Source organism: Panthera tigris, chromosome D2 (genome assembly GCF_018350195.1).
Source record: "Panthera tigris isolate Pti1 chromosome D2, P.tigris_Pti1_mat1.1, whole genome shotgun sequence".
Lineage (NCBI taxonomy): Eukaryota > Metazoa > Chordata > Mammalia > Carnivora > Felidae > Panthera > Panthera tigris.
Window position 1 is genome coordinate 66439482 of NC_056670.1, and position 25032 is coordinate 66464513.

The 25032-nt window shown below is 46.5% G+C and overlaps 1 protein-coding gene across 6 annotated transcripts in view; it reads right to left on the bottom strand.

Moving 5' to 3' along the window:
* Window positions 1-2367: 2367 nt before the first annotated feature.
* Window positions 2368-25032, bottom strand: part of XPNPEP1 (X-prolyl aminopeptidase 1) — a 58677-nt gene continuing 36012 nt past the window's right edge. For all 6 annotated transcript variants that reach the window (XM_042960440.1, XM_007087198.3, XM_007087201.2 and 3 more), the window contains 14 exons: window positions 24813-24908; window positions 21706-21787; window positions 19989-20199; window positions 18102-18191; window positions 17537-17587; window positions 15932-15990; window positions 15725-15802; window positions 13749-13820; window positions 11482-11542; window positions 9926-9995; window positions 8867-9040; window positions 7871-7947; window positions 6584-6682; window positions 2368-2921 (listed from right to left, as the gene is read on the bottom strand). In XM_042960440.1, coding sequence (XP_042816374.1) covers window positions 2793-2921; window positions 6584-6682; window positions 7871-7947; window positions 8867-9040; window positions 9926-9995; window positions 11482-11542; window positions 13749-13820; window positions 15725-15802; window positions 15932-15990; window positions 17537-17587; window positions 18102-18191; window positions 19989-20199; window positions 21706-21787; window positions 24813-24908 — 1349 coding nt within the window. In that variant the 3' untranslated portion in view covers window positions 2368-2792. The remainder of the gene's footprint in view (window positions 2922-6583; window positions 6683-7870; window positions 7948-8866; window positions 9041-9925; window positions 9996-11481; window positions 11543-13748; window positions 13821-15724; window positions 15803-15931; window positions 15991-17536; window positions 17588-18101; window positions 18192-19988; window positions 20200-21705; window positions 21788-24812; window positions 24909-25032) is intronic.

The following is a 25032-nucleotide window of genomic DNA, read 5'->3' on the forward strand; positions in this document are numbered from 1 at the left end:
AGGGGTGATGGAGGAGAAACATGATTAATACATCCTATCGTTTAAGGAGAAACTTCTTCCAAGTCCAATCCTATGGGACATAGAAATATGAGTTTGTATGTGTGAAACAAGCACAATTAAGAGTTGATCTTTGGTGGATCAAAATACATCCTGTTACTGGGAAGCCACATCACAAATACAACCTGAGAACTAGCCGTGTATCTTGCTTTTTCCCACATAGCACGTTGGAATCAATGGTCCTCGAGAGAAAAGACGGGAGGAGGGACACTGGAAATGTTGGCAAGTGTTTTCAGACATTCTGTCAATTTCGGCCCATCCTATCAGTGAAACTTCCTAGGCTGGCACCCTGGTTCTGAATGGTAAAAATAGATTAGCTCATTTCATTTTCTGTTTCCCCAGCTGGAGAAAGTAACAGACATTGCCAACCACGCTTTGGTGAAATGTCCGAAATATGCTTATATTTATTCATCTTTCAAAGCCATCCAAATCCAAGATATGGTTTAAGATTTAATGAAACTAGTTTTAAGAAGAACCAGCCATACAATGACATAATCAAAACTAATCAGATGTATGTGCACTAATATGGAAAAACAATTTGGATATACTCCCAAGTTAAAAAAGCAAATTGTATAATAGGTATAGAATGACCCAATGTTTGTGCATGATGTGTGTATGTGTGCATATGCGTGCATATACATTTTCTTTTTTATGATTAAGGAGGTTAATTATAACATTTCTCAGATATTAAAATCATAAATTCATAAGCAGAAAATATTCACATATTAAAAAAACTTTCCTCAGTTTCAGAGAACTTAAATTCGAGTTTCGAATTGATAATCTCATCTTGATAGTAGAGAAGAGGAAGACGTACTTTTGGAAGTTACTAATTAATCCATCAAAACAAACACAACTTCAATTTTCTAACAGATTAAAAACTACATTTAGGTTGTATGTACACAACACTGTCAATTCAAAAGGTTTCCATTCTTTTTTTTTTTTTTTTTTAATTTTTTTTTTTTAACGTTTATTTATTTTTGAGACAGAGAGAGACAGAGCATGAACGGGGGAGGGTCAGAGAGAGGGAGACACAGAATCTGAAACAGGCTCCAGGCTCTGAGCTGTCAGCACAGAGCCCGACGCGGGGCTTGAACTCATGGACCACGAGATCATGACCTGAGCCGAAGTCGGCGGCTTAACCGACTGAGCCACCCAGGCGCCCCAAAAGGTTTCCATTTCTAATGTTCAGTGTTAAATTCAGACTGGAAACGGTTATCTCTTTTTTTCACTTGTTTTTAAATGAAGTATAATTGACACGCAGTTATGTTAGTTTCTGCATACATATTCTTACATACACATATATTCATCCTACATGTTACTGAGTACTGAGCACAAAGAAAGAAGTTGGAGGAAATATAGAGCAGATTAGTAGCTGTATCTCCAGCCTATGTCTTAGGTTGTTCCTTCAAACAGCAGGCCCTAAGACAAGGACATGCATGTCAATGGTTTATTGGGGGATGGCCCCAGGAAATGCTGGTGGGAGAAAGGGAAAATCAAACAAAAGGAAAGGAAGAAAATAAAGGGTCCTAGAACAAGTTACCATGGTGGGAAGTGGGGCTTCATCCCGCTGAGCAACCCCATAAGACAGTATAGACGACACCCCAGACATCCCAGCCAAGGGTTGAAGAGGTCTGTCCTCCCATGCCCAACCACGATGGTCTGAGGCCCTGGGGGCATTAGCTCTGCAGACTTTGGGAAGCTTGCCCCACGCAGGAGAAAGCCCAACTGGGGCACCAGGGTGGCTCCGTCGGTCGAGCATCAGACTTCAGGTCAGGTCGTGATTTCACGGTTCGTGGGTTCGAGCCCCGTGTGGGGCTCTGTGCTGACAGCTCGGAGCCTGGAGCCTGCTTCAGATGCTGTGTTTCCCTCTCTCTCTGTCCCTCCTCTGCTTGCACTCTGTCTCTCTCTCTCTCTCTCTCTCTCTCAAAAATAAAAATTTTTTTGAAAAAAGAGAGAGAGAGAAAGCCCAAGGACAGGGAGTTGCAGGCACTTGCCACAGAACACTGTGAACAAGTGACGAGACATGAGGACTGAGGCGCTATGGGGGAGACACCACACAACGTATGCTACAGGGTAGACCATGGAAGACTCACTTTCGACAGTATACTCACCAAAACACTGGATTTCCTAGAGAAAAGCAAGAGAGGCTTACAATTAAGTCAGACAATATGTGCGGAGGCCAGGGATCACTCCTCAAAGGGGACCGTCTATCTGGAAAACGCCTGCCCCAAAGGCCAGGAGCCCTGGGGATGAGCTCGCCTAACACGCAGGGTGGACAGTGCTGTGAGGAAAGAGCCAGCCGAGACAAAGCACATTTTGACATTTTATTCACTGATCATAAATACAGTCTCATGAATCAAGGTGATCATGAATAATGTACTAGCACCTGAAACTTGGCCACCCCAGAGCAAGCGCTCAGTGCTTCACCATCACTGGCCAGACAACTCACTGCGGCTGATCAGGGCATCTCCCCGCATCGGCGTTTGGCTTTGTGGGGATCCTCCTTCTGGTGCAGCAATTTTATTCTCGGCTCGTTCTCAACAATTTAAAAAATCATAAAAGATTGAGTGTTTGCAAGAAAATATCAAAGAGGATCAGAAGATTTTCAGTTCTTCTTAGAATCTCAAAGTAAAAAGGGGAACTAAGGAAGGAGAGGGAAGGGGACAGATGGCAGGGATCCGCCAGGTTTCTTCCCTTCCTCAGAGCATTTTACAAAAACAAAAACCAGGGAGGCATTAACGCTGTTTGGAGATGGGTTGCGTCTCTCTGATGAGCCACTCGAGGGCTTCCTGGCGGCCCTGTTTCTGCAATTCCTTCCCGATCACATCCCTGCAGGTCAGATGGTAGTTGTTGAGCCAGTCGCACTGCAAGAGGGGAGAAAGAAGAATGTGGTATTCACCATCACACCTCTCCCAGAGGCTAAACGGGCAAACGGAGAGGCATGGCCCAAGTGCGGAGATCACAAGTTGAGAGCAGAGATGCACAAAACTCCCCCCCACCCCGTTCAGGGACAAGTGACTTCTTTGTGCTCTATTTCCGTGGAAATCGACAGGACAAGGCCACATCGCTTGTGGTAAAATGCTCCTAGAACAGTCTACATACAGCAGGTGGACAATGACTGAAGGAGCGGTAAACACCTGAGAGCAAATCACGGCCTTGGCTTCCCTGAGTGTAGAGTAACCTGTAACCAGGTATCCTCTCAACAGGACCCCTGGAAGCCATACGCGCAGGACATCATAAGAGGGATGGGCAGGGGGGTCTGGTGGGTCCTTCACTCACCCATGTGGCCTCATTCCCGTACACCTGGGCCATCTCTGGGTGGCAGCGGAGGAGAAGGGTGCTTACCCTAGACGGCTGCTAAGATTCCTGCTAAGAGACACACGTGAAGGTGTCCCACCAACACACGGGCTTTCCTGTCCTAAATCCACTGACAAAGCTGAATAAACTAGAATCAGCTGAGCCCACGTGGGTCTTGTGAGCGTGGCTGTCTAGATGAACCCAAAACCTTGGGTGGCCAAGGACTGTGGTGCCACAGGGTGGGGTGGGGAGCTCAACTTTCAAACACTCAACTGAATGTGGCCACGGCCTCAGGAGATTTTTTAAAAGAGGGAAGGAGGAAGGAGGTCTGATCCACAAGACCTGAGGGCCAAAGTTCTGCAGCCACACAAGGGTGAACTCTCCCCTCTGGGGCAGGGCGGTGCGAAGGCTGGAGGGAAGCAAGTTCTACCCAGAGGACAGCCACCCATTCTCTCCACTGTCCAGGAAGTGGGTCTGACCAGACGCTCGGCCGCTCAGCCGCAGCAAGGCTGGAGAGACTACCACCACCACCACGCAGTTGTTGTAACGAGCCAAACACCACCCGGGGAGGCAGTGGTGTTACAGAAGCACACGCCTCAGGGACTACAGTCTGCACCAGATACCAAACACCAGCTCAGGGTCGAGATGGGCACACAGATGCAGTGGTATCGCCACCTGGCTTTGACCCCGCCAGCGCTCCACTCCCCACCGATAAGAACTCACTAGCTCCTGCTGGAGCTGGGGAGCGGGGGAGGTGTCAACAGCCAGCCAACTGCTATGGGTCAGCAGTGAGGCCGGGCAGGGCTACAAGACAGCCCGCAGTCCAAAGCGGCCAACCCCGGGGCCAGGAGGAAACTCCCAAAACCCTTTCAGTTTGTACACACAGCCTCCGTGAGGCCTGACCAACTTCCCTAAGGCCCTGAAAACCTGCCGCTGCCCACGTTCACAAGCAAAGTCCTCAGCTGCCATCTGGTGACAAGTGATGGGAATGCAAGACCGAACCCAAAAAGCCCCTAAAGTAATTGTTAAGACAGTCTGTTTGGGAGACAGGAAAGGGCGTGACCAAGTATTTTAAAAGTCAAATGGATAGAATCTGGTTGTGGGGTACTACTGTGCCTTCAGACAGAACGAAGCCCCAGATTCATTAAGTGGTATATGGAAAGACATTCTTTGGCCGAAAGAGATAATAAATGTACTCTGCCTGGTATGTTAAGTACATCTACTGTTATCTGTAGAAACTTGCTTATGATCTAAGGGTAAGAAGATATTATCTGCCCTATAAAAATTGACAGAAGGAACAGTTCAGTGAATTGGCTATGCAAGGTATGGTAATGAACCACAGATTAAGACAGAGCCACTAGGGGCGCCTGAGTGGCTCAGTCGGTTATATGTCCGACTCTTGATTTCGGCTCAGGTCAGGATCTCACGGTTTGTGAGATCAAGCACCAGATCAGGCTCTGAGCTGACAGCGTGAAGCCTGCTTGGCATTCTGTCTCTCCCTCTCTTTCTGCCCCTGCCCCGCTCATGTGCACACGCGCATGCACTCTAATAAATAAATAAACATTAAAAAAAAAAAAAAACCACTGGTCTACGTCCAATGTCATGGGGTGGACTGTGAGGTTAACAAAACTCTTTCTCCCTCAAAGAAGAATGGTCTCACTCAACCTTCTTCATGCACTATTTCCCTGGATAAAGCAGAATGTCATTGGGAGAAATGCCTCCTGATTAGTTCATTTTATCTAGACGGCAAGGATTGCAAACCCTGGGTACAGGGTAGGAAGCCACGGCCTTGGTCTTCCAAGAGAGTAAAGTGACTTATTACTGAACAGTCCCTCACTAAGACCCTGGAAGCGGTACCCAAGGCCATGGTAAGAGACAGTGGCTCCTATGGTCACAAAGGATTTAAGCAGGGTGGCTTCCATGCCCACCTAGTGTTCTTGTCCCCTTTCACGTTAGCCATCCCCTGCAGAGGCTGGAAAAGAACCCTGCAATGCTGGAGGGACTCTTCCCGCCACAGACACAGCTGACATCACTGCTAACAGGCTGTGTCCTGTCCAGCACCCTCTACGACCACATCAGTAGGACTCGTTTAGGTGCTGCAAGTGGGAATGTCTGGCGGGTCAAGGGCACTGGCAGTTAAGCACAGTGTCCACACTAAGCAGGGGGTAGATGAAATTTTCTGTCACCCATCTGTGAACTGGATGAGGCAGAAGAGGCTTCTAGCTGCAGGAATTCCATCCCACAGTCCAATAGAAGGGGCCTCCTTAAGCCTGAGGCACTTTTCTCCAGGGCCGAGCATGAGGCCTAGGTGTGCGCCACTGAGGATGCCTAAAGAGGCACTTCAAGGTCCCTGGAGTGGGGTCAGTGGCTGCTTTGAGTGATAAAAACATATTCCTATAGAACCTACCACACCTGTCCTGACTTTGGCTCCCATCAATCATCTGCCTTTGCAGGGACTTCTGACCACCTACCCTGCTCTGGAACTTGTGTCCTTCTGACTTCTGTCTTCCTGGCTTGGGAGCAGTTTTGTCTGTCCAGTGTTGACCATTCCTGCCCTGTCTCTGACCCCTCTCTGCTCTGATGTTGATCACCTGGCCTGATCCCTCAAGGCTTACTCCAGGTCCTGGTGCCTGTCACTTCACCTGGCCGTGTGGGCCTGGGGACCCACCAGAGGACTTGAAGGGGTTTCAAGACCTGTTTCCTTCTGAGCTTGATAGGTGAGCACTATTGTGCTCCTAGCTTTGTGAAGAGTTTCACAGCCCAGAGTGACTGGACTAGTAGCTACCACCTCTCTCCTTTCTGTGTGGAAACTAGGCATATGATAATAGATTTTGCTTTTCATGCCCTTAATGTTTCATTCAACATTAGAAAACAATCTGGTATGCGCAATGGCCAACAGGCCCTTCCACCCATCTGGCTTCTCATAGGGGAGACACATGGCCCATGGTTTGCTAAACACGCCTCAGCGCAGATATGGCTCCTGCCCTCATGGAAAGCAATGGCAAATTATTCCCACTCACGAAACCTTACAGCCCCACAATAGTGCAGGGAGGACCCTACCTGGAGAGCCAACAAATACAGGAAAAGCACCTACAGACCACAGGAGACCTAGAATCTTCAGACTCAGGTGGCACAGACCTCTAAATTAAAAAGTGAGAACAGACTAGAGAGCATAAGGTAGCTCCCCACCCCCACTTCCACTCTGTCACCTCCAAGCCACCCTCATTACCTCTTTGTCTGTAAGAGAATCCACATCTATCATTTTGGTCTGTATCGGAACCAAAGTTAAAGGTTCAAAGGTCAGGCTTCCCCGGTTATTGAAGTTGTACTGTTGGAAAAAGAAGAAAACAGAAGCTTTTACTTCTCCCTCTCACAATGAACCACCATGAGGTCATTCCCACCAGCCAGGACCACCCCTCAGGGCCAGGTGTGACTGGGAACCAAGAAGGGGTCAGAGCATTTTCAATCGGCCCAGGAGGCACGATGAACCCAGCTGACACGACTGTCCAAAAGCTGCTCCGCTGTGCAAACAGCAGCCATCAGAAGCCGAGGGGCTCTCAGCAGCAGGTCCACAGGCTAATGTCCACGGTGAGGGAGAAGAAGTAAGGAAACAACATGGCGGTATCTGGATGAGGGGCATCACTGGTTTTGGTTCTCAAGACTCTACGGCGTATAAGTGCCCGACACCACTTTTATTTAACAGTTAACCGCGTGGCCTGTCCTGACCTGCTAGTCTCATCAGGTGACACATAACAGGTTTGTCCATCCTACATAGTATGGAATGGCCATGGCACCTGAGGGCATGCTGGGTCTCTGATCCTGGCAAGGCCTCTGGGAGTGAGAAGAGAGGTCACTCTCACAGACAGTGACTTCAACATGCAGATCCCTGCAGGCTTAAGAAGCCACTTCTCTCCAACTGTTTGATTTCCAGTCACTCACAGAAGAGGAGTAAGCAGGTCTTCTAGGTAAAGCCTAGCACCTGACGCCCTGCATCCTCTTGTAACAGTGATGGGGAGAAGGAGGAGCCCCTGTCCTCTGCAGGGCACCGGACCTATCTTCTCGCCAGCCTGTGGGGCCTGACCCACAGTATAACTCATGGCTCTTCAGGTTTACCCAATAAAAATCATCTAGGTAATTTGTTGAAAATATAGTTTCCTGGCCCCAGCTCTGGGTCTGGGGTCTGGGAGGGGCCTTTAAACAAGCACCTCCCCCACCCCCTGCCCCTGTAGAGGAAGCATCATGACAAGAAGCTGCCTCTAGCAAACTCAGACCCAAATCACATCCAGCAGGGGCCTGCCTGGGGCTCCATGCATTCCAGTTCTGGGTCCCAGTTCATGAAGAATTTTCTTTTTGGCTCTGCAGAGGAGAGTGATTTCTAGGAAACTCTCCACTATGGGAAGGAAGCTCCATTTCAGCTCCAAAATGGCACACTCTTGGCTCCAAAAACAAACATCTTTATCTTCCCTCATTAGGAAATAATGAAAATTTTACAATAAATAAATACATAACTACCTACCTTGGTCTTCACAGGGACCACCAGGACAACATTTTCAATGCGAATTCCAAAAGCCCCATCTTCATAATACCCTGGCTCTAAAAGACACCAAATCCAGAAATGAGAAGCAGCCCATGATGAACGTGCACATGACCACTCCTGGGATGACAGCCCCACCCTGGAGGGGGAGGAGAAACAGGTGAACAGTCCCCTCAATCCAGCCGCAAGAGCCCAGAGATGCCTCCTCCTCCCACATGGCCGCTTTCAATAGGTCTTTGAGGAACAGAAAGGAAGGTTCTGAAATCCCTGAGTACAATAACAGGATCCACCACAGAGATCACAGCGCATATTCATAAGCCATAATGATGCACGCATTACAATATATTCACAGAGATCTGTTAATGACGTGGGGAAAGGAAGTACATTAAGAAAGCAGAATACAAACACTATGTCCAGTATAATCTGAATGATTAGAAAAAAGATATATACACATATGAAAGACCAAAAGCTAATACATCAAAATATTAAATAGCATTTCCTATGGATGGCTGGATTACAAGTGATTTTCATTTTCTTCCATATGCTGTTCTACTGTCTCACTTTTTCTAATTTTTTTTTTTAACGTTTATTTATTTTTGAGAGAGAGAGAGAGAGAGAGACAGAGTGTGAGCAGGGGAGGGGCAGAGAGAGAAGGAAACACAGAATCCAAAGCAGGCTCCAGGCTCAAGCTGTCAGCACAGAGCCTGACGCAGGGCTCGAACTCACGAACCGCGAGATCATGACCTGAGCTGAAGTCAGATGCTTAACCGACTGAGCCACCCAGGTGCTCCCCATCTCACTTTTTCTAAAATGAACACGTGTCACTTTTATAATCATAAAAAGTTGTTCTTAATTCAAGGAGACAAGAGGGGGAAAGTATATCTAATTTACTTTAAAATAATTAAGTATAAGAAACAACAGAGAGTGTTCAAACAGGCTCAGAGATCCACACATGCACTGGGTGAGAGGGACACATACCGTCAGTGACGATCATGCCTGCTTCCAACGGCTCATCAGAGAACGTTTTATAACTGATGCCACAAGGACCCTCATGAACATTCAGGAAAGACCCAACACCGTGTCCTGTTCCGTGCAAGTAATCCAGGCCAGAATCCCATAAAGCTGAGCGGGCAAACGAGTCAAGAAGGTGTCCTGAAAGACACATAAGAACCACTTGATGATATTTGTCCAGTACTTTTTCAATTTGCAAAGCACTTTAGAGATTAGATTTATTATGTTTGGCTCTAGAAGGTGAAACAGAAACCAGCGTGTAAAAGTTACTGGAGGGTTCTGATTTCAACCTGGCATAAGGAAGAGCTAACAATCAGAGCTCCCGAGGAGGGCCGCTCCCCAGCCAATCAGAGCTCAGTCTGAAGCCAGAGGATTGTTTGTCCACGAAGCCAGCAAGGGGACGGCCGCCGGCAGCAGCTAAGGGTGTTGGCGATAGGGACATTCCCTTCCCAGTTCTGGGACCCGGAGGTTTCAGGATTAAAACCAGACTGCAATAAAAGGGATGCCCAGGGAGATGAGTGCAGGCTCCATCTAAGATTCAAGGTCCAGGTGTTATCAACTCCCTGTCCAGTGCCCCATCCATCGGTCCTCAAGCAAACTGGCATATATCTGAAGTCAGGTTCCCAGTAAAATAAATCCCGACAAGGATCCCAACCAGGAGGCCCTGGCCCAGCACTGCAGGGCAGAAGGAGGCTGCACCAACTTCCGCTTGGGCCCTGAGGCCTTCACGCCCGGCTGCACTCTCCTGGGAGCCACCTTTATGTGTCATCCAACACCTGAAGTGGTCAGGAGAGAGGTATACAGCCGACATCAAGCCCAAACCTCAGCCTGCTCCCTGGGAGGCCCTCTGAGCTCAGTCAGCGGGTCCAGGAGACTCACTTCCTGCGGCACACCCACCTGCCCTGGACGGGCCTGAAGGGACTGGGGCTGACACGACAAGAAAGGACATGTTCTTCCACTCACATTTAGACACGTTTGGTGTCTGAACAAGAACCAGCCTGTCATATGACAGAAGGAAACACCTACCTTTGGTTCCAGTTGGAAAAACGGCTGCGCTCACAGCTATGTGGCCCTTGAGGACATATGTGAAGCATTCCTGCCAAAGAAAACCCAGGGGGCGTGTTGCAGAACCGGGACAGAGGTGTTAGTCCTGTAGTTTTCCAGCAGTTCAGAAAACCTTGCTTCTGAAGGCTTTTAGCAATACCACAGAGAAAATCAGAGTGAAAAGAAAAAGAAATCTGGTGGAAAAAAAGCTTGGTCATAGGACCAATTTTCCAGAAAATCTTGAAATTAAATTGAGTAAAAGAGAACTGTCAGAGACATGATCCCACAGATCCTTCCCTGGTAATGAACATTCCAATATACTCTGAGCACAAGAAAGACTGGGAAAGTAGGAGAAGGTACTGGTGAAGCCAGCTAACATTTCCCGAGCGACTCCTCTGTGCCAGGCATGATAGTAAACACTGATCATTTAATCCCACACTTCATGATGGAGATGCTGTGGTCATCCTCACTTGACAGAGAGATTAACCAGCATGCTGGGTGGCTCATTTCATAAGCAGCAGCATCTGGCCTTGAAGCCAGGCGGTCCTGCTTCGGCCTCTGTGCCCTGACCAATGTTATACTCAGGGGTTATCCCTAACTGCCTGGATGAAGAAATTGCTGCTGGGAAGGTTAGCGGTTTGCTGGTAAGGTGCAGAGTTAGGACTAAACCCATACTCTTCAGTCTGGTCTGGAATTCTTTCTCCAGAACAAAAAGAGTCACACCAAAGGTATATGGACCCAAGGTCAAACTCCTCTGAGGTGCTCATGCCTACAAATAGATGAGCCACAGGACCTGAAGTATGAAGCTTGCTCTGCTGCACTGCCTAAAACTCTCTTCCTTGGATAAACTTCCTGCAGAAGTTCCCAGAAAAAGATTCACTGAGAATCAACCAACATTCACTAGGTAGTGACTGATCCGGGAACTTGCAAGGTTCATGGAACCTTTACAACCAGCCCTGGAGGCAGGTACTCTTATCCCCATTTCTGTGGATGTGTCTGTGTGCTTTACTCAGGGTCACAGAGCCAGTAAACAGCAGAGAAGACCTCAAGTCCAGACTCTAGACTCCTGGTGCACATCTCTCTACCTCACTGCTATCTCCTCCTTTCCAGGCCAGACAGACCAAAAACTGAGCAGTGTATATCATTTCAGAGGGTTCCTACAGCTAAGCCTATAAATGGAAATGCTGAACTTGAAAAAAGAAGGGGGTGGCTTTCAGAACCAAATCTAGATGCTGTTTGTAAAAAACGTACATTTCACTACCCCATTCCTATCCCTAGAGATTTCCTGACTCAAGAGAATACTACTGACGCTGTTAAACTTGAATCTGAGTTCCTTGACCTTAGCAGACAGAATGCTTTTAAAATGTCTCCAGTAATTAATTAAATGGACATCATAAAGCAGATAAGCCTGACTCCACAGTAATGAGCTATTTTACTATCCCACATACAAATTTTACTTAGTTACACAATTCCTTTTCATAAAAGCAATGCTCTTACGAAAGCAGAGAGGCCCTCTCAAGTTTTCTGCTCTACCTTACCTTCTCATAGGCCGTAGGGGTCCCGAAATGCATGGTCCGTGTCACATCTGTGGTTCCGTCCCTTTCCAGAAGAAAGGACAAATTAGTTTTCACTCCAAATAAGCTTTTGCTCAAATATGGGGTAGGTGAGGCCACTGCTGGTGGCCACGTAAAATAGTGCAGCCACTTTGGAAAGTAATCTTCAGCTCCTTAAAAGGTTATAAATATGGAGTTACCACATGACCCAGCAATTCCACTCCTAGGTAAATGCCCAAGAGAAGTGAAAATCTAAAAACCTGTATACAGATGAACATAAGGGAAGGGAAGCAAAAATCACAAGGAGGGAGACAAAACATAAGAGACTCTTAAATACAGAGAACAAACTGAAGGTTGCTGGAGGGGTTGTAGGTGGGGGGATGGGCTAAACGGGTAAGGGGCATTAGGGAGGACACTTGTTAGGATGAGCACTGGGTGTTACACGTAGGGGATGAATCACTGGAATCTACACCTGAAATCCTTACAGCACTATATGCTAACTAACTTGGATGTAAATTAAAAAATAAATTAAAATAAGAAAAACCTGTATACAAACGTTCATAGTAGCATTATTCATAAAACCCAAAAGGTAGAAACAACTTGAATGGCTATCAATGGATAAACAAAATGTGGTATCTATACGATGAATATTACTTAGTAATTACAAGGAATAAAGTACTGACACACACTAGGTCACAAATGAACCTTGAAGACAGAAGCCAGACAGAGAAAGCCATGCATTATATATAATTCCATTTATAGGAAATGCCCAGAATAGGCAAACCCGTAGAGAGAAAGTATAGTAATGGTTTCCTAGGTAGGAGAAAATGGGAAGTGACTGCTAATGGGAATGGGGTTTCTTTCTAAGGGTGATGAAAATGTTTCAAAATTGCTTGTGGTGATGGTTGCACAATTCTGTGAATATACTAAAAACCATTGATTGTATACTTAACGTGAGTAAACTGTATGGTATGTGAAGTATATCTCAATAAAGTCGCTTAAAAAAACTAAATGAGACAAAGTAGGAATGCAAGAATGGCCTCATGTACTGAGACTAAACTCGTCAGGCCCTGACACGCACAATGCGAGGACTGTTTCATGGGAGATGCTGTCACTGGGGTCATAAACGAGGGGGAAGAGGACAAAGTAAACAGGAGCCTGCTTCTATCAAAAGAGGGCCGGGGCACCTGGGTGGCTCAGTCAGTTAAACATCCGACTTTGGCTCACAGTTTGTGAGTTTGAGCCCCGCATCTGGCTCTCTGCTGTCAGCACAGAGCCTGTCTAGGATCCTCCATCCCCCCTTTGTCTCGGCCCCTCCCCCATTTATGCTCCTCTCTCTCTTTCTCAAAAATAAACATGAAAAAGAAAAGAGAGAGCCTCCAATTCCTCCCATCAGGACAACAAAGGACTGAACCCTAAAAATACCCAAAGGTATCTCTTAGAACACACTAATCCATACCTGTGACACAGAAAGGATAACTTCTAGAATCCTGCTAAAATTTAGAAGTGAACCAAAATTTACACCAGTAGCCAAATAATCTCAACACCCTCAGTTCTAGGCTGTTATCATGAATACCAACCCATGTGTCCCAAGGCTAGGCTGTGGTTTCCATGCACGGGGCGGAGCTCACTTAAAGATCAGGCTCCCCCTCAGCCATGGTCCCAACTGCAGTGGGAAAGGAGCATTTAAAAGGCCTTGCTCATGCCCTCTTCATGCAGACAACACCCGTTCCAGCTCCCTCTCATGGCTTCCACATCGAGACCCAACGAACTCTTGGGTTCTCCTCTGAGAAACTTTCTAGAGGATGAGTGTGAAAAGGAGCAAGATGTGAAGACGAAAATTCAGAAATTCGGGGGCAACCTAGTTTCTCCTTCATTCATTCAAAATTAATCCCTTACCTCCCAAGCCCTGAGGCCACTACAAGTCCAGAGAGCTAGCAGGCAGTTTATGAGCTAGAGCAGAAGCCTTTCCAGTGGTTTTGAAAGCTTGCTTTCAGTTATTTATTTAGTATTTAACAACACTCGGCCAAGAACTAAACATTCCTATCAAACAGTCTTTTGTGGGAAGAGTCACCACTGGGCTCTTTCAACCACGGGTGGAAAAAAAGGACAAGACACGGGAACGAGTCCATTAGCAGCAGGTGCAGAGTGAGAGTCTCAGCTGAGTGCTCTCGGCTGGAGCCTGGCTTGCCCCCTATTCAACTGCTTTGACCCAACATCGTCAAGCTCTATGGCAGCCCTAGTTTACTTACTTGTATTGAGCTCCCGAGTCAATCAGGTACACCTCATCTAGCGACAAGGTCCTATTCGTCTCAGGGACTGGCCTAAGAAAGTTAATTAAAAAATAATTAGTCCACAAATGTAAACACTTCCTGAATCTGGGAGGGGGACAAATAAGAGTTCCTTATACTATTCTTACAACTTAGGTTAAGTCTGAAATTATATCAAAATTAAAAGTTACCAACTAAATTAATTATTCCAAATAATTTAATCTTCTAGAACTAGTCAAAGACCCAGTCGACCTATCTCCCCAACTGGATAAAGAGATCAAGAGAAGGAAGAACAACATATCTCTTTATATCTAGCTCCATGTGTGCTTGGAACAAAAAAGATGTTCATGAAATAATTGTAAAAGTTACAAAAATAATAATCATTAGATGCAGCAGGACCAAGCTAGAGTCCTCAGAACTGGCAATATAGCAGCCAGGAGTCACTTGTCTCTGGGTGTGGGGGTCCCAGGCCCCGGCCTCAGCCTCCATGTAACTCCCTCAGTCCTGACCCCGTCAGGAGCCTCCCCACTTGCTTCCTAGGCCACCAGACAGGCAGGAGATAAATTCCTCAATTTGGGAGGAAAACTAAAGGGATTTTTACTGGGAAGTGAAGTAGATCACAATGTTCTTACACGAAAGCACTTTTTCCAAATGAACACGAAGCACTTTTAAAAAGTGATCTGATTTCCCCAGGCCACTTCCAGACAGTGTCACTGCACTGGGAAATGCTACAACGAATAAGAGCACTGCAAGTCTCTGCCCTGCCGCTGAGAGAAGGACTCCTTCATTTCCAGGCACCACCCCCTCTCCAGCACTACGGGCATCAGTGGCTACTTGGGCCGAACGACTGAAAAAGACAACCAGACATGGAAGTAACGTCCTGCTTCTCAACAGGCTTCCAGCAGCCCATTGTGAAAACATGCCAAAGTAGAAGCAGGCTTCTCCCCCATTTGATCGGAGTTCTTTTTAATGTGTTAATTACATGTAAAATTCTAGGATAGTATCCAGCCAAGAAATTCATCACCTGAATTAAACATAAGACAAAAACTGGAGTCCTTTTGATATTTTAATTTTGGAACAGAAGCATTAATACGAGAGAGCTGCACAATCACAGCTGTGACTGTCTCCCACACAGCTTCAAAATCTGCCCCAAGACTAAAAGCTCTAAAAGCAATTAAAAGGGGGTGGGGGTGAATCTCTGCCCAAGTACAGCCCAGTGAGACAGACCAAGTGATCTTCCCCCAGACTGTGTACCTCAGACATGGAGCAAAGAACTCAGAATGCCCAACACAAGGCAAATACATTCAACTGGGCAATTCTGAAAGCTGAAGCCCGATAATCAAGCCAAGTTCCATTTCCCACCATCTCCACAGACAGATCAGCCCTAAACTTATCAGTGCCCCTCCCATCTCACAGTGCAGGGAATGCTCAGCTCTGTGAGTCCACAGGCTCTTATAGGTCATCTGCTAAAATGCCTCGTAGGCCGGGTGCCAAGCCCACAAGGAGGGAAGAAAGGGTGCTGATTATCTCCCTAACCGTAATAGTATGCTCAACAACCTCATGATAAGTTTTTTGGTATGGAGTGATGGAGCTCACAAAGATGTCTGGACTCCTGCATCAAGATGGCTGCCATTATCAAGAAAGACAAACACCGATCACCATGATCAAGAGCTATGAATACAGCTTCTGTAGACACAGAAAGGAAATGGGGACAACCCATTTGACTACATCGTGAAGAATGTCAGTGCCATACACCTGAGCCTAAGTGGAGGCTCCCAAAAGGCAGAGAGTGGGAGATTGAAAGAAAACAAGACCTTATTTCCCATATAAGAACAGTCTCAACAGACAACATGGGGGTGGGCACTGGGGCCTCTGGTAAAATAATGTCTCTCCCCTGCTCAGGCTCCTGTGCAGAAGCAGCAGCAAAGCCAGGCACCGTGCTCCTCCGCATGCCTTACGCGTAGTGAATGATGGCGCCATTGGGTCCCGTACTGGAAATCGTTGGGAAGCTCAGGTCCACAAAGTCAGCCTGTTGTCTGGAACAGAAAGACACAGAGAGCACAGCGGCTTCCAGAATCTTATTGTGCCAGCAATCAGGGCCCTCTCAGCCTCATTTAAGTTGCCAAAGAAATGACCACAAGGTTCCTGCACACACGGATCCGTACCTGCGAAATTCCTCAGCCTTGTCGGCAGCTGAGATCTCCGACACACCACCTTTGGGCACCTACAAGGAAGTTGCTCATAAGTCATCAGCAGTGATAAATTCACGTGTTTATTACATGTTAAAAGGGATGCATTAAAAGCTTATTTTTTCCTCAATTCCCATGTCCCGGCTGTCCAACCTATGGGACACAGCTGAGGTCTCGTCTTCAACAAGGAGGGAAACTTCTAAGACTCTTACCAAAGCAATCTAAAGTAGAAGGGTTTAGGGGCACCCGGGTGGCTCAGTCAGTTAAGCATCCAACTTCAGCTCAGGTCATGATCTCACGGTTTGTGAGTTCAAACCCCATGTCGGGGTCTGTGCTGACAGCAGCCTGAAGCCTGCTTCAGATTCTGTGTCTCACCCTCTCTCTGCCTCTCCCCCATTTGTGTTCTGTCTCTATCTCAAAAATAAATAAAATATTAAAAAAAAAATTAAAGTAGAAGGGTTTCTATCCTTTCAATTTTTCACTTAACTCTCTGCCCCAGTGTTATACCCTAAAACCTCCCCAAACTTAATCCATCTAAGTCGAAAAATTCAAAACCATCTCCTGCTAGGATATTGTCTTGCGAAAGTCATCCTAAATACGTAAAGAAGATAAATGAAAGATATTATTACAGGGTGATTAATAACGGCAAGAAAATTAAAAAGGATCTAAACACCTGAAAACAGGAGCAATGGCAAATTGGTCTAACCACTAAACGCAACCTCTCTGCTTGGATCCTTCTTTTTTATTCGAGTATAGTTGACACACAGTGTTATGTTAGTTTCAGGTGCACAACACAGTGATTCATCATCTCTATTTATGCTATGCTCGCCACAAGTGTAGCTACCATCTGTCACCTCACAATGCTTTTACAATTTGGATCCTTTTTTTAAGGCCTCAAAGCACATGGAAAATGCTCACGCTGTGGTGCTAACGGAATAAAATAAAATACAAAATCGTACGTATACACTGAGAGATGTGTAAAACTTATTTACGCAGAAGGAAAATAGCCAGAGAGAATAAAATAGTTACACACAGGGTGATACCCTTCTTCCAGTTTAAGCTACTTTTAAAGAATTGTTTATATAATATTTAAAGGGAACATGTGATTGTTTAGTGATGACACAAAGAAATCCTCCTGCTGTCAACCATAAGGAATGAAAGGGCAAGAAACTAATGGCCAAGAGTCAATTTACTATCAAATAAAAAGTTTTAAGTCTTAAATTGAAGTATACAAAGATCTTTTTCTCTTAATATCATCAGCTTGCCTAGAATATTATTGTGAGTCATTTTTCCTCATAATGAAATTCCACTCAGTTATAAGACAATGCCTTGACCCAAAAAGGATCCTCTCTGTGAAGGAAATTCTGTCTTCATCTGTGTTACTATTTTCTACAATTAAAAAAACTTCTAAATACACACACACCAAATTTCCAGAAAGAACTACCAAAAGTAAGGACTAAAATTAGATCAAGACCTTACACCTCGTGGTCACCAGAGCATGGAGGTGCCACGGTTTGAATCACATGTTGAGAACTTCTGAATAATCTACATCCATGTGTTAAAACAAGACGAAGAACCAACCTCTTTCTCCAGCCAGTTAAAGAGTTCACAGAGGGCAACAGCATCTTTAATCTGTGCAAAGAATAGAGACAATTTTTTTTAAGTTATTACTGAAAATCAGCTGGGCAAATTCAGTGCCCAGCCCTAACGTGGTTCTGAGAAAGCCGGACCCATCGGGCACAACCAGGGAAGGGCCTGCCGAGAGCAAAGGCACATCCCTCAGTGGATTCACTCCTGCCCTCCAGAGGCAGGAAAGACAAGCCACTGGCAAATGCCATCTGTGGGCCTCAAATCTTTCTAGACCCACCACTGGCCTTGAAACATACCTTGGGCCTTTTAAGAGGCATCACCTTCTTATTCTTCTTCTTCTCCATCATCATCATCATCATCGTCGTCGCCTTTTTTGTGTTATACATTGAACTTTATAAAGATCTAGCCCACTGAGTATTCTACTTCATTTTCTCACTAACGCTGGAAGGCTCAAAAAATTTCCGGCCTTGTGCCAGGCTCAAAGCCACACAGCAGATGAGGGACTGGGCCTTCCAACCACCATAGACACCCCCTTTGCACGGGCTGCTTTACTCACGTGAGCTCGCCTCATGCCTTCTGATTCGGCAGAATTCTTCACAGCTTTGGCGATGCAGATGGGGGTGTAAGGCATACAGCATCGATGATCCTAGGGGCAAAAGGCATAGTATGGGAAACTGAGTCTGGCTCCACTCACCCAAGACCAAGGCAATCACCTCTTCACCCAGCACATCAAGACAAGTCATGTGAAGAGCTCCCATTCAGGACCCATGGAGCTGTGCCTGGGGATCGAAGTCCTGCCCCTTTTGGTTGATGACTCTGAGCATGACAAGAGGGGCTCGAACACTTCCAAAAGGTAAAGTACATCAAACAAGATTATTTTTCTTCTGTCCCCCACATCTTCAGCTCTCTGGCACTGCTGGCTGCCAGCCATCAGGAAGACACTGCTTTTCAAGCTTCCATGGTCATGGTCAGAGTCCATTAACAGATCAAAGCTTGACTGAAATAACCCCTTTCTTGAAAAAGCACAAAGGAGGCTTTTTCCCACTGGGGACACACACGACTGAGGGAGGGCTCCTGCTCCTTCCCATCTTGCTCAGGGATCACAAATCACCTACTGTTCACGATCTGATCGTAAAGGGCTGGGGAAGACCCTTCCCAATGAGAACGAGTCAGAGGCCAGCCCTGCACTCCGGGAGGGGGGTTTAGGGTCACCTTGCACTCGCACAGAGCTTGTTGAAAGGCTTTCATTCCTTCTAGGCTTCTTATTCCCTCACTCCTACGTGCATAGCCCTCATGAAACAGAGAAGGCAGGCATGATCCCCTAACTTAGGTCAAGGAAACAAATCTCTGAGCAGATGAGTGTCACACAGTGTGAGAGTGGCAGGGCGTACTGGCAAGCCAGGTCTCAGTGGGCCAGGCCTGGGCTCTTTCCAGGATGGAGAAGAGAGGAGACCCCTGGGCTTGCTAAAGGGCACTTGGCAGCCAGAGGCTCCAGACAGGATGTTCGAAAAGGCTACAATCCAAGGTGGCTTGGATTCCAGTCATGCCCTGGGCCCTAGTTAAAATGAGAGGACAGGTGTTCACTGCTTAGAATAACCCAACAGGGGCTGAGTAAAGGGCAGGGGTATCACTATCATTTGACTTTCAACAAGTCCCCAACTTCCCAAGCCTCTCTGGGCCTCGTCTCCTTAGCTGTAAAACGTGGTGAGGGAGGAGCACACGCAGAATAGTGTTTCCCAGAGTTCTCCTACCACCTACACAGCTCTTACACCGGCTGCCAGCCCTCTAGACCTTTACTTCTTTTCTTTAGACCATCTTTATTTAAAAAATATTTTTTTTAATGTTTATTTATTTTTCGAGAGAGAGACAAAGCACAAGCAGAGGAGGGGCAGAGAAAGAGGGAGACACAGAATCTGAAGCAGGCTCCAGGCTCTGAGCTGTCATGGGGCTCAAACTCACGAACAGCGAGATCATGACCTGAGCCAAAGTTGGACACTCAACCGACTGAGCCACCCAGGAGGCGCCCCTCTTTAGACCATCTTCAAATCAACTTAGTTTGTTAAATTCTGTCTTAAGAAACAATTTTTATATCATCATGGTCTCAAATACTAGAAATATTTTTTCTAGTATATGCTGAATTGCTTTTAAAACAGAGAATATTTAAATAAACCTAAGTATTAGTATATACCACCTAAAATCATCTCTCATGCCACACTCTGGACAACACAGGACTCAATGAGTTCTAAGGGCCCTCAGACTCTCAACATGGCTCTAGCCCAAAGGGCTCATCTAGGGAGAGGACATCTCTGATCTGACAATCAGTCCCCGAGATCTTCCAAAACAACCTCTGTTTCAAAGACAAAGCTGCATGATGCCAGAACTGGGAAGGGGCTGGCAGCTGGAATGTGGCCCACTTTGGATGGGCCTCAGCAGGGCTACCAACCTTGGGGATGGTCTCGCTTACGGCGTAGCTGGCCTTGTCGCTGACCCACACCTTCTCCCTTGGGGAGAGATTGGCACACAGAGCCTTGAGCTCGCCCAGGATGGACTTGTAGGGAAGCACCTGGATTCTGTATTCGGCTTCTAGGCCCAAGTCAAAAAGCAGATGCTCCTTCACACTGGGGGCATCTATGCGGTCACCATCAATGAAGAGCCTGCAGAGGGGCCAGGGGTGAGGTGACAGAAAAAGGAGGACACGTGAGTGAGGGGGGGAAGCACACACCCACACATACACAACAGGCTCCACCTTCTAGCAACCGAAACCAAGCAGTTCCCCTTCCTCCCCATTCCCTTCTCAAATCCTGCTCCCCAAACTGTGTCCCTATCCCCGTGTATGTTATCACCATCCACTCCATTCCCCCAGCCGGGACGTGGACACTGTCCCTTCCCGCCACTAAGATCTTTGGGCCTATAGTGTAAATCCTGATCAAATCTGTCCAGCTTTGGCCGTGGCCTTGCCTAGTCACCAGCCAGGTTCAGGCTGCCCCCATCTCTCTGCTGGATTAGCACCAGAGCCTCCTGACTGGTCTCTGCATCCAGTCTTGCTCCAGCCAGCACAGTTTTCCCAGCCACAGTATTCTTTATGATTTACAAACCTGATCATGTGGTTCCCTGTGAAAAAGTCGTTCAATAGCTCCCCAGTGTCCTCAGGATAAAGGTCCGAGCTCCTGGACACCGCTCACCGGCCTTCCTTTAGGTGGCCCCTGCTCACCTTCCAGCCTCACACTCTATGTTCCCACCACACTGAACCACTCCAGGCCCTCCTCAGGCAGCGTGCTCTCTCCTGCCCAGAGCCACTGAAAATGTCATGCCCTCTGCTTAGACCACCATTCTCCTCACTCCCCGCTCACCTAGCCAACGCACATGCACCCTCGATCTCTGCTTCGATATTACTTTCCCCAAGAGTCTCCTCTGATGCCCAAGTTTAGGTCAGGCCCCTCCTGTAACATCCATACGCATCCCACTGACAAGTCAGTGCCCACTTACATGCCCTGAAGCCCCTGAAGAGACATTCATCCCCCAGCTCCAGCCCAGCACCCGGTCTCATTCACCCTAGCACCCAATAGAGACCCTATCAACTTAATAAATGTTATCTGAATAAAGAGCCATCCAAATAAAACAACTGCAGGAAGGCCACAAGCAATGCTTTAATGCATAAAGTTTGACGGGGGGAGGGGAGGGGCGCGGGCTTCCGGTGTCATTTCTGACCTTCCAAATGCCTGGGTTTATTTGAACTATGGACCCAAGACTGTATAACTGAGCCTGTACATCCCTTTGCAACTGGCTGCTACAAAATTTAGAATCAAGTATGTGGCCTGACCAAGACTTTGCAGCAGGAATTTTGTGAAACAGCTTCATTCTGGTTTTGTTCTGATGTCCTGCCTAGTTTGTTTGGTTTTTTTCCTATCTTCTAGTACTGGAGAGACTTTCATAGATTTCAAGATATTTGGGAGATTAAGAGAGAGGCAGGATGTAAAAGAAATACCTGCTGTTAAGGAAGACAAGAAGGGAAAGGAAAGAGGAGCGGGAAAGGGAGAAAGCAGAAGAAAAGCAGTGCCTCAGCAGGACGTCAGGTAGTGATGGGGTCGACCAGCAAGGGAGACGGGGAATCTGAGGAGCTGTGAGGAAGGAAGGACCTTCCAGTGTGGCCCAACACTCACATGATCGTCTCCAATCCTATGATTGCATAGGAGAAAAACACCGGATTGTGCTCCACATCTGATCCTCGGAGATTGAACAGCCCTTAAAAAAAAAAATAAAAGCCCCGTCACTTGCCTGACTTGAGATTACAAGAGAGAGCCTGTAGGGGGAGGGAAACGCTTCAACATCCATGGAAGGCTTCCATGGAAGGATTCCGTGGCATCTCTCAGAAAAGCCGGAAACCTCACTTCCTGGTTCCACTTGGAGCTGCAGTCGCTCATGCCCGCCAAATGATGGCACCAAAACGGTTTCTTATGCTACCATATTGCTGTCCCGGGAACAGAATGGAAGTTAGTCAAAAAACAGGAGGATTACCCTCCAGAGTTGAAATTGTCCCCCTGGCGGTGACCTGCCAGACCTGGCCTTGCTGCAGCAAACTGGCATTCCCAAGTAAAGGGAAAGGAGCCAAGCACTCTCTCCCTTCTGAAGCAAACAACGTCCTCGGGTAGAAAGACTGAGACCCACCCAGGATGGTGAGGGAGCCCAACAAGGCCCTCCGGCTAAGAGTCAAGGAGCCCCGAGGAGGCGGGGCTTCCCAGCAGAGGAACAAAAGCAGGGAGTGAGTGGTGGTGGCCTTTAAGCCCAAGAATGAAACCCGTATCGGAGCCCACCCAAGGGTCAGCTATGATACCGAACTGGAGTGGAGGCCCCACCTACAGCCAGTGTTAAAGGTGTTTGGGGAGATCACTGTATGTTTGAAGGAGTTTGGGCAGATCACTGTATGTTTAAAGTCTGGGGAGATCATTGTATGTTTAAGAAACTAAAGTGGCCAGCAGAGAGAATAGCTAGGGTCTCAAAGCTTCCAGATGTCTAATGCTTGCTCTCCTGAAGAATACAGTATTTTAAAAACTCCTAGTGAGAAAAGCTCTACGTCTATTTTAAAATAATGGCTTCTCACAACAAAGCAATGAAGCTTTACCTATCAGACGAGCAGTTTAAAAATGACAGTACCAGGGCACCTGGGTGATTCAGTCGGTTAAGTGTCTGTCTGACTTCGGCTCAGGTCATGATCTCAGGGTTTCTGAGTTCGAGCCCTGCTTCGGGCTCTCTGCTGTCAGCACAGAGCCTGCTTCAGATCCTCTGTCCCCCTCTACCTCTCTGCCCCTTTGCTGCTCACACTATGTCTCTCTCTCTCTCTGTCTCTGTCTCTCTCTCTCTCTCAAAAAATAAACAAACATTACAAAAATTTTTTTGATAAAATTTAAAAAAAAAAAAATGCCAGTACTTGGGACTGGGAAGGGTGTGGCAAGACAGGCATATTCCTATCCACTGTAAACAATTCTAGCAGGTAAATGGCAAGATGGGTCCAAAGGCCTACCACGTGCACACCCTCTAACCCATAATACCACCCCTGAAAGCAACCAGAAATAGAAGAAAATCATCAGAAACCAAGACACAGATTTTGATGCACTAAGATTTTGATGGCGGCATCATAATAAAATCGTGAGAAAATCAAAAATAACCTAAGGTCATCCTTAAGGGAATGGGTAAAGTAAATTATGGTATAACCAACCATATGATGGGATATTTATATTTACTTAAGTTACAATTATATATGCTTAAAGTATGCTGATACTTTGGAAAAAATCAAGCTTCAAAATTATATATACACCAAATATTAACAGTGATGATCTCTGGGTAACAAAATTATAGGTGCTTTTTTTTCTTTTTCTTTTTACTTCCTCTACATTTTCCAGGTTTTCCACAATGGGAATGTGTTTTCTTAAAATCAAAGGGAGAAATTAACTTTATATATGTTATTTTCCCTGATGTCAAGGTTATTAATTAATTAAGGATATAAGTCACTGATACATGTCAAGTATCACTGATAATCTGACAAAGTTTTGGGGCTGGGGACTGGAGACATAGGACACTGTGTAGTAGGGTCTCTTTCTCTAATGAGAAAATTAAAAAATGAGGTAGTGCCTCTTCTCAGTCACCCTGGGTCAAACCCAGTCAGAAAAGGAAGACAGAACAGGAAGATTCACCAAGATTCCTTCAGGTTCTAGAGGATGACAGGTACTAAACAATTGCATGCAGGTTGTTTAAGGTCTAAAGATTCAGAAACTGCTATTGTATCAAAAAAGCTGGTGAAAAATATTTATAGTTCCTGAGTTTTCTGAGGTACAAATATTTCTAGAACATAGGGCGCCTGGGTGGCTCAGTCAATTAAGTATCCAACTCTTTTAATTTATTTGTATTTTTTTTATGTTTATTTATTTTTGAGAGAGACAGAGACAGAGAGAAACAGAACACGAGTAGGGGAGGGGCAGAGAGAGACACACAATCTGAAGCAGTCTCCAGGCTCCGAGCTGTCAGCACAGAGCCCGACATGGGGCTCGAACTCACAAACCACAGGGTCATGACCTGAGCTAAAGTCAACACTTAACCAATTGAGCCACCCAGGTACCCCATAAGCTTCCAACTCTTGATCTTGGCTCAGGTCATGTTCTCATGGTTCATGAGTTCAAGCCCCATATCAGGCTGTGCGCTGACAGTGTGGAGCCTGCTTGGGATTCTATCCCTCTCTCTCTGCCCTTCCCTTGCTTGCTCTCTCTCTCTCTCTCTCTCTTTCTAAATAAGTAAATAAAAACAAAAATTTTTTTAAAAGAGAAATATTTCTAGAACATTCTCACTGTGAAGAACACAGGGGCCTAAAGAAAAAGTATAGAGAAAAAAATAATCTCCTATGGTGCCACTTCTACAGCTATAAAGAGACATGAATATTGACAGACACACAAACACTCACAGACATTAAGTGTTAGGAAGGAATGTCCTTCCTCAGAGGTGTCCCAGTCCTGAAGAGACTGGTCAGAGGTGGACATCCACCATAGATTTAACATCAGCCCCTGGCTGTAAAAACACTTTGGGCAAAGCTACATTCCCCTCTCCCATCTCTATAATTCTTTCTCCATCCTACTTGGTGCATCATATACCCATTGATGACATAAGTCTTTTGTTTATTCCCTGGCCACTCAGAAAGCTGATCTGCACGAACACACAGATTCCCAGAGAACCAAGGGAGAGACCGGGTAACATGCCCAAACAGTAAAGCCAGAGCACTCACATGCAATCTCATCCAGGGCAGTGACCACAAACCACACGACGTTCCTCTCGGCCATTTTCAACCGAAGGTCTGCAACCTTGTCCTTCCAGGAGATGCCTGCAAGAAACAAACATGCTTGCGGCTCTGGCCCTGGTTCCAGGGACCCACGGGAGCCAACTGAAAGAACCCATCCCAAACATTCTGAGCCAGCACCACCTGTTATAGGGAGCATGTTGGTTGA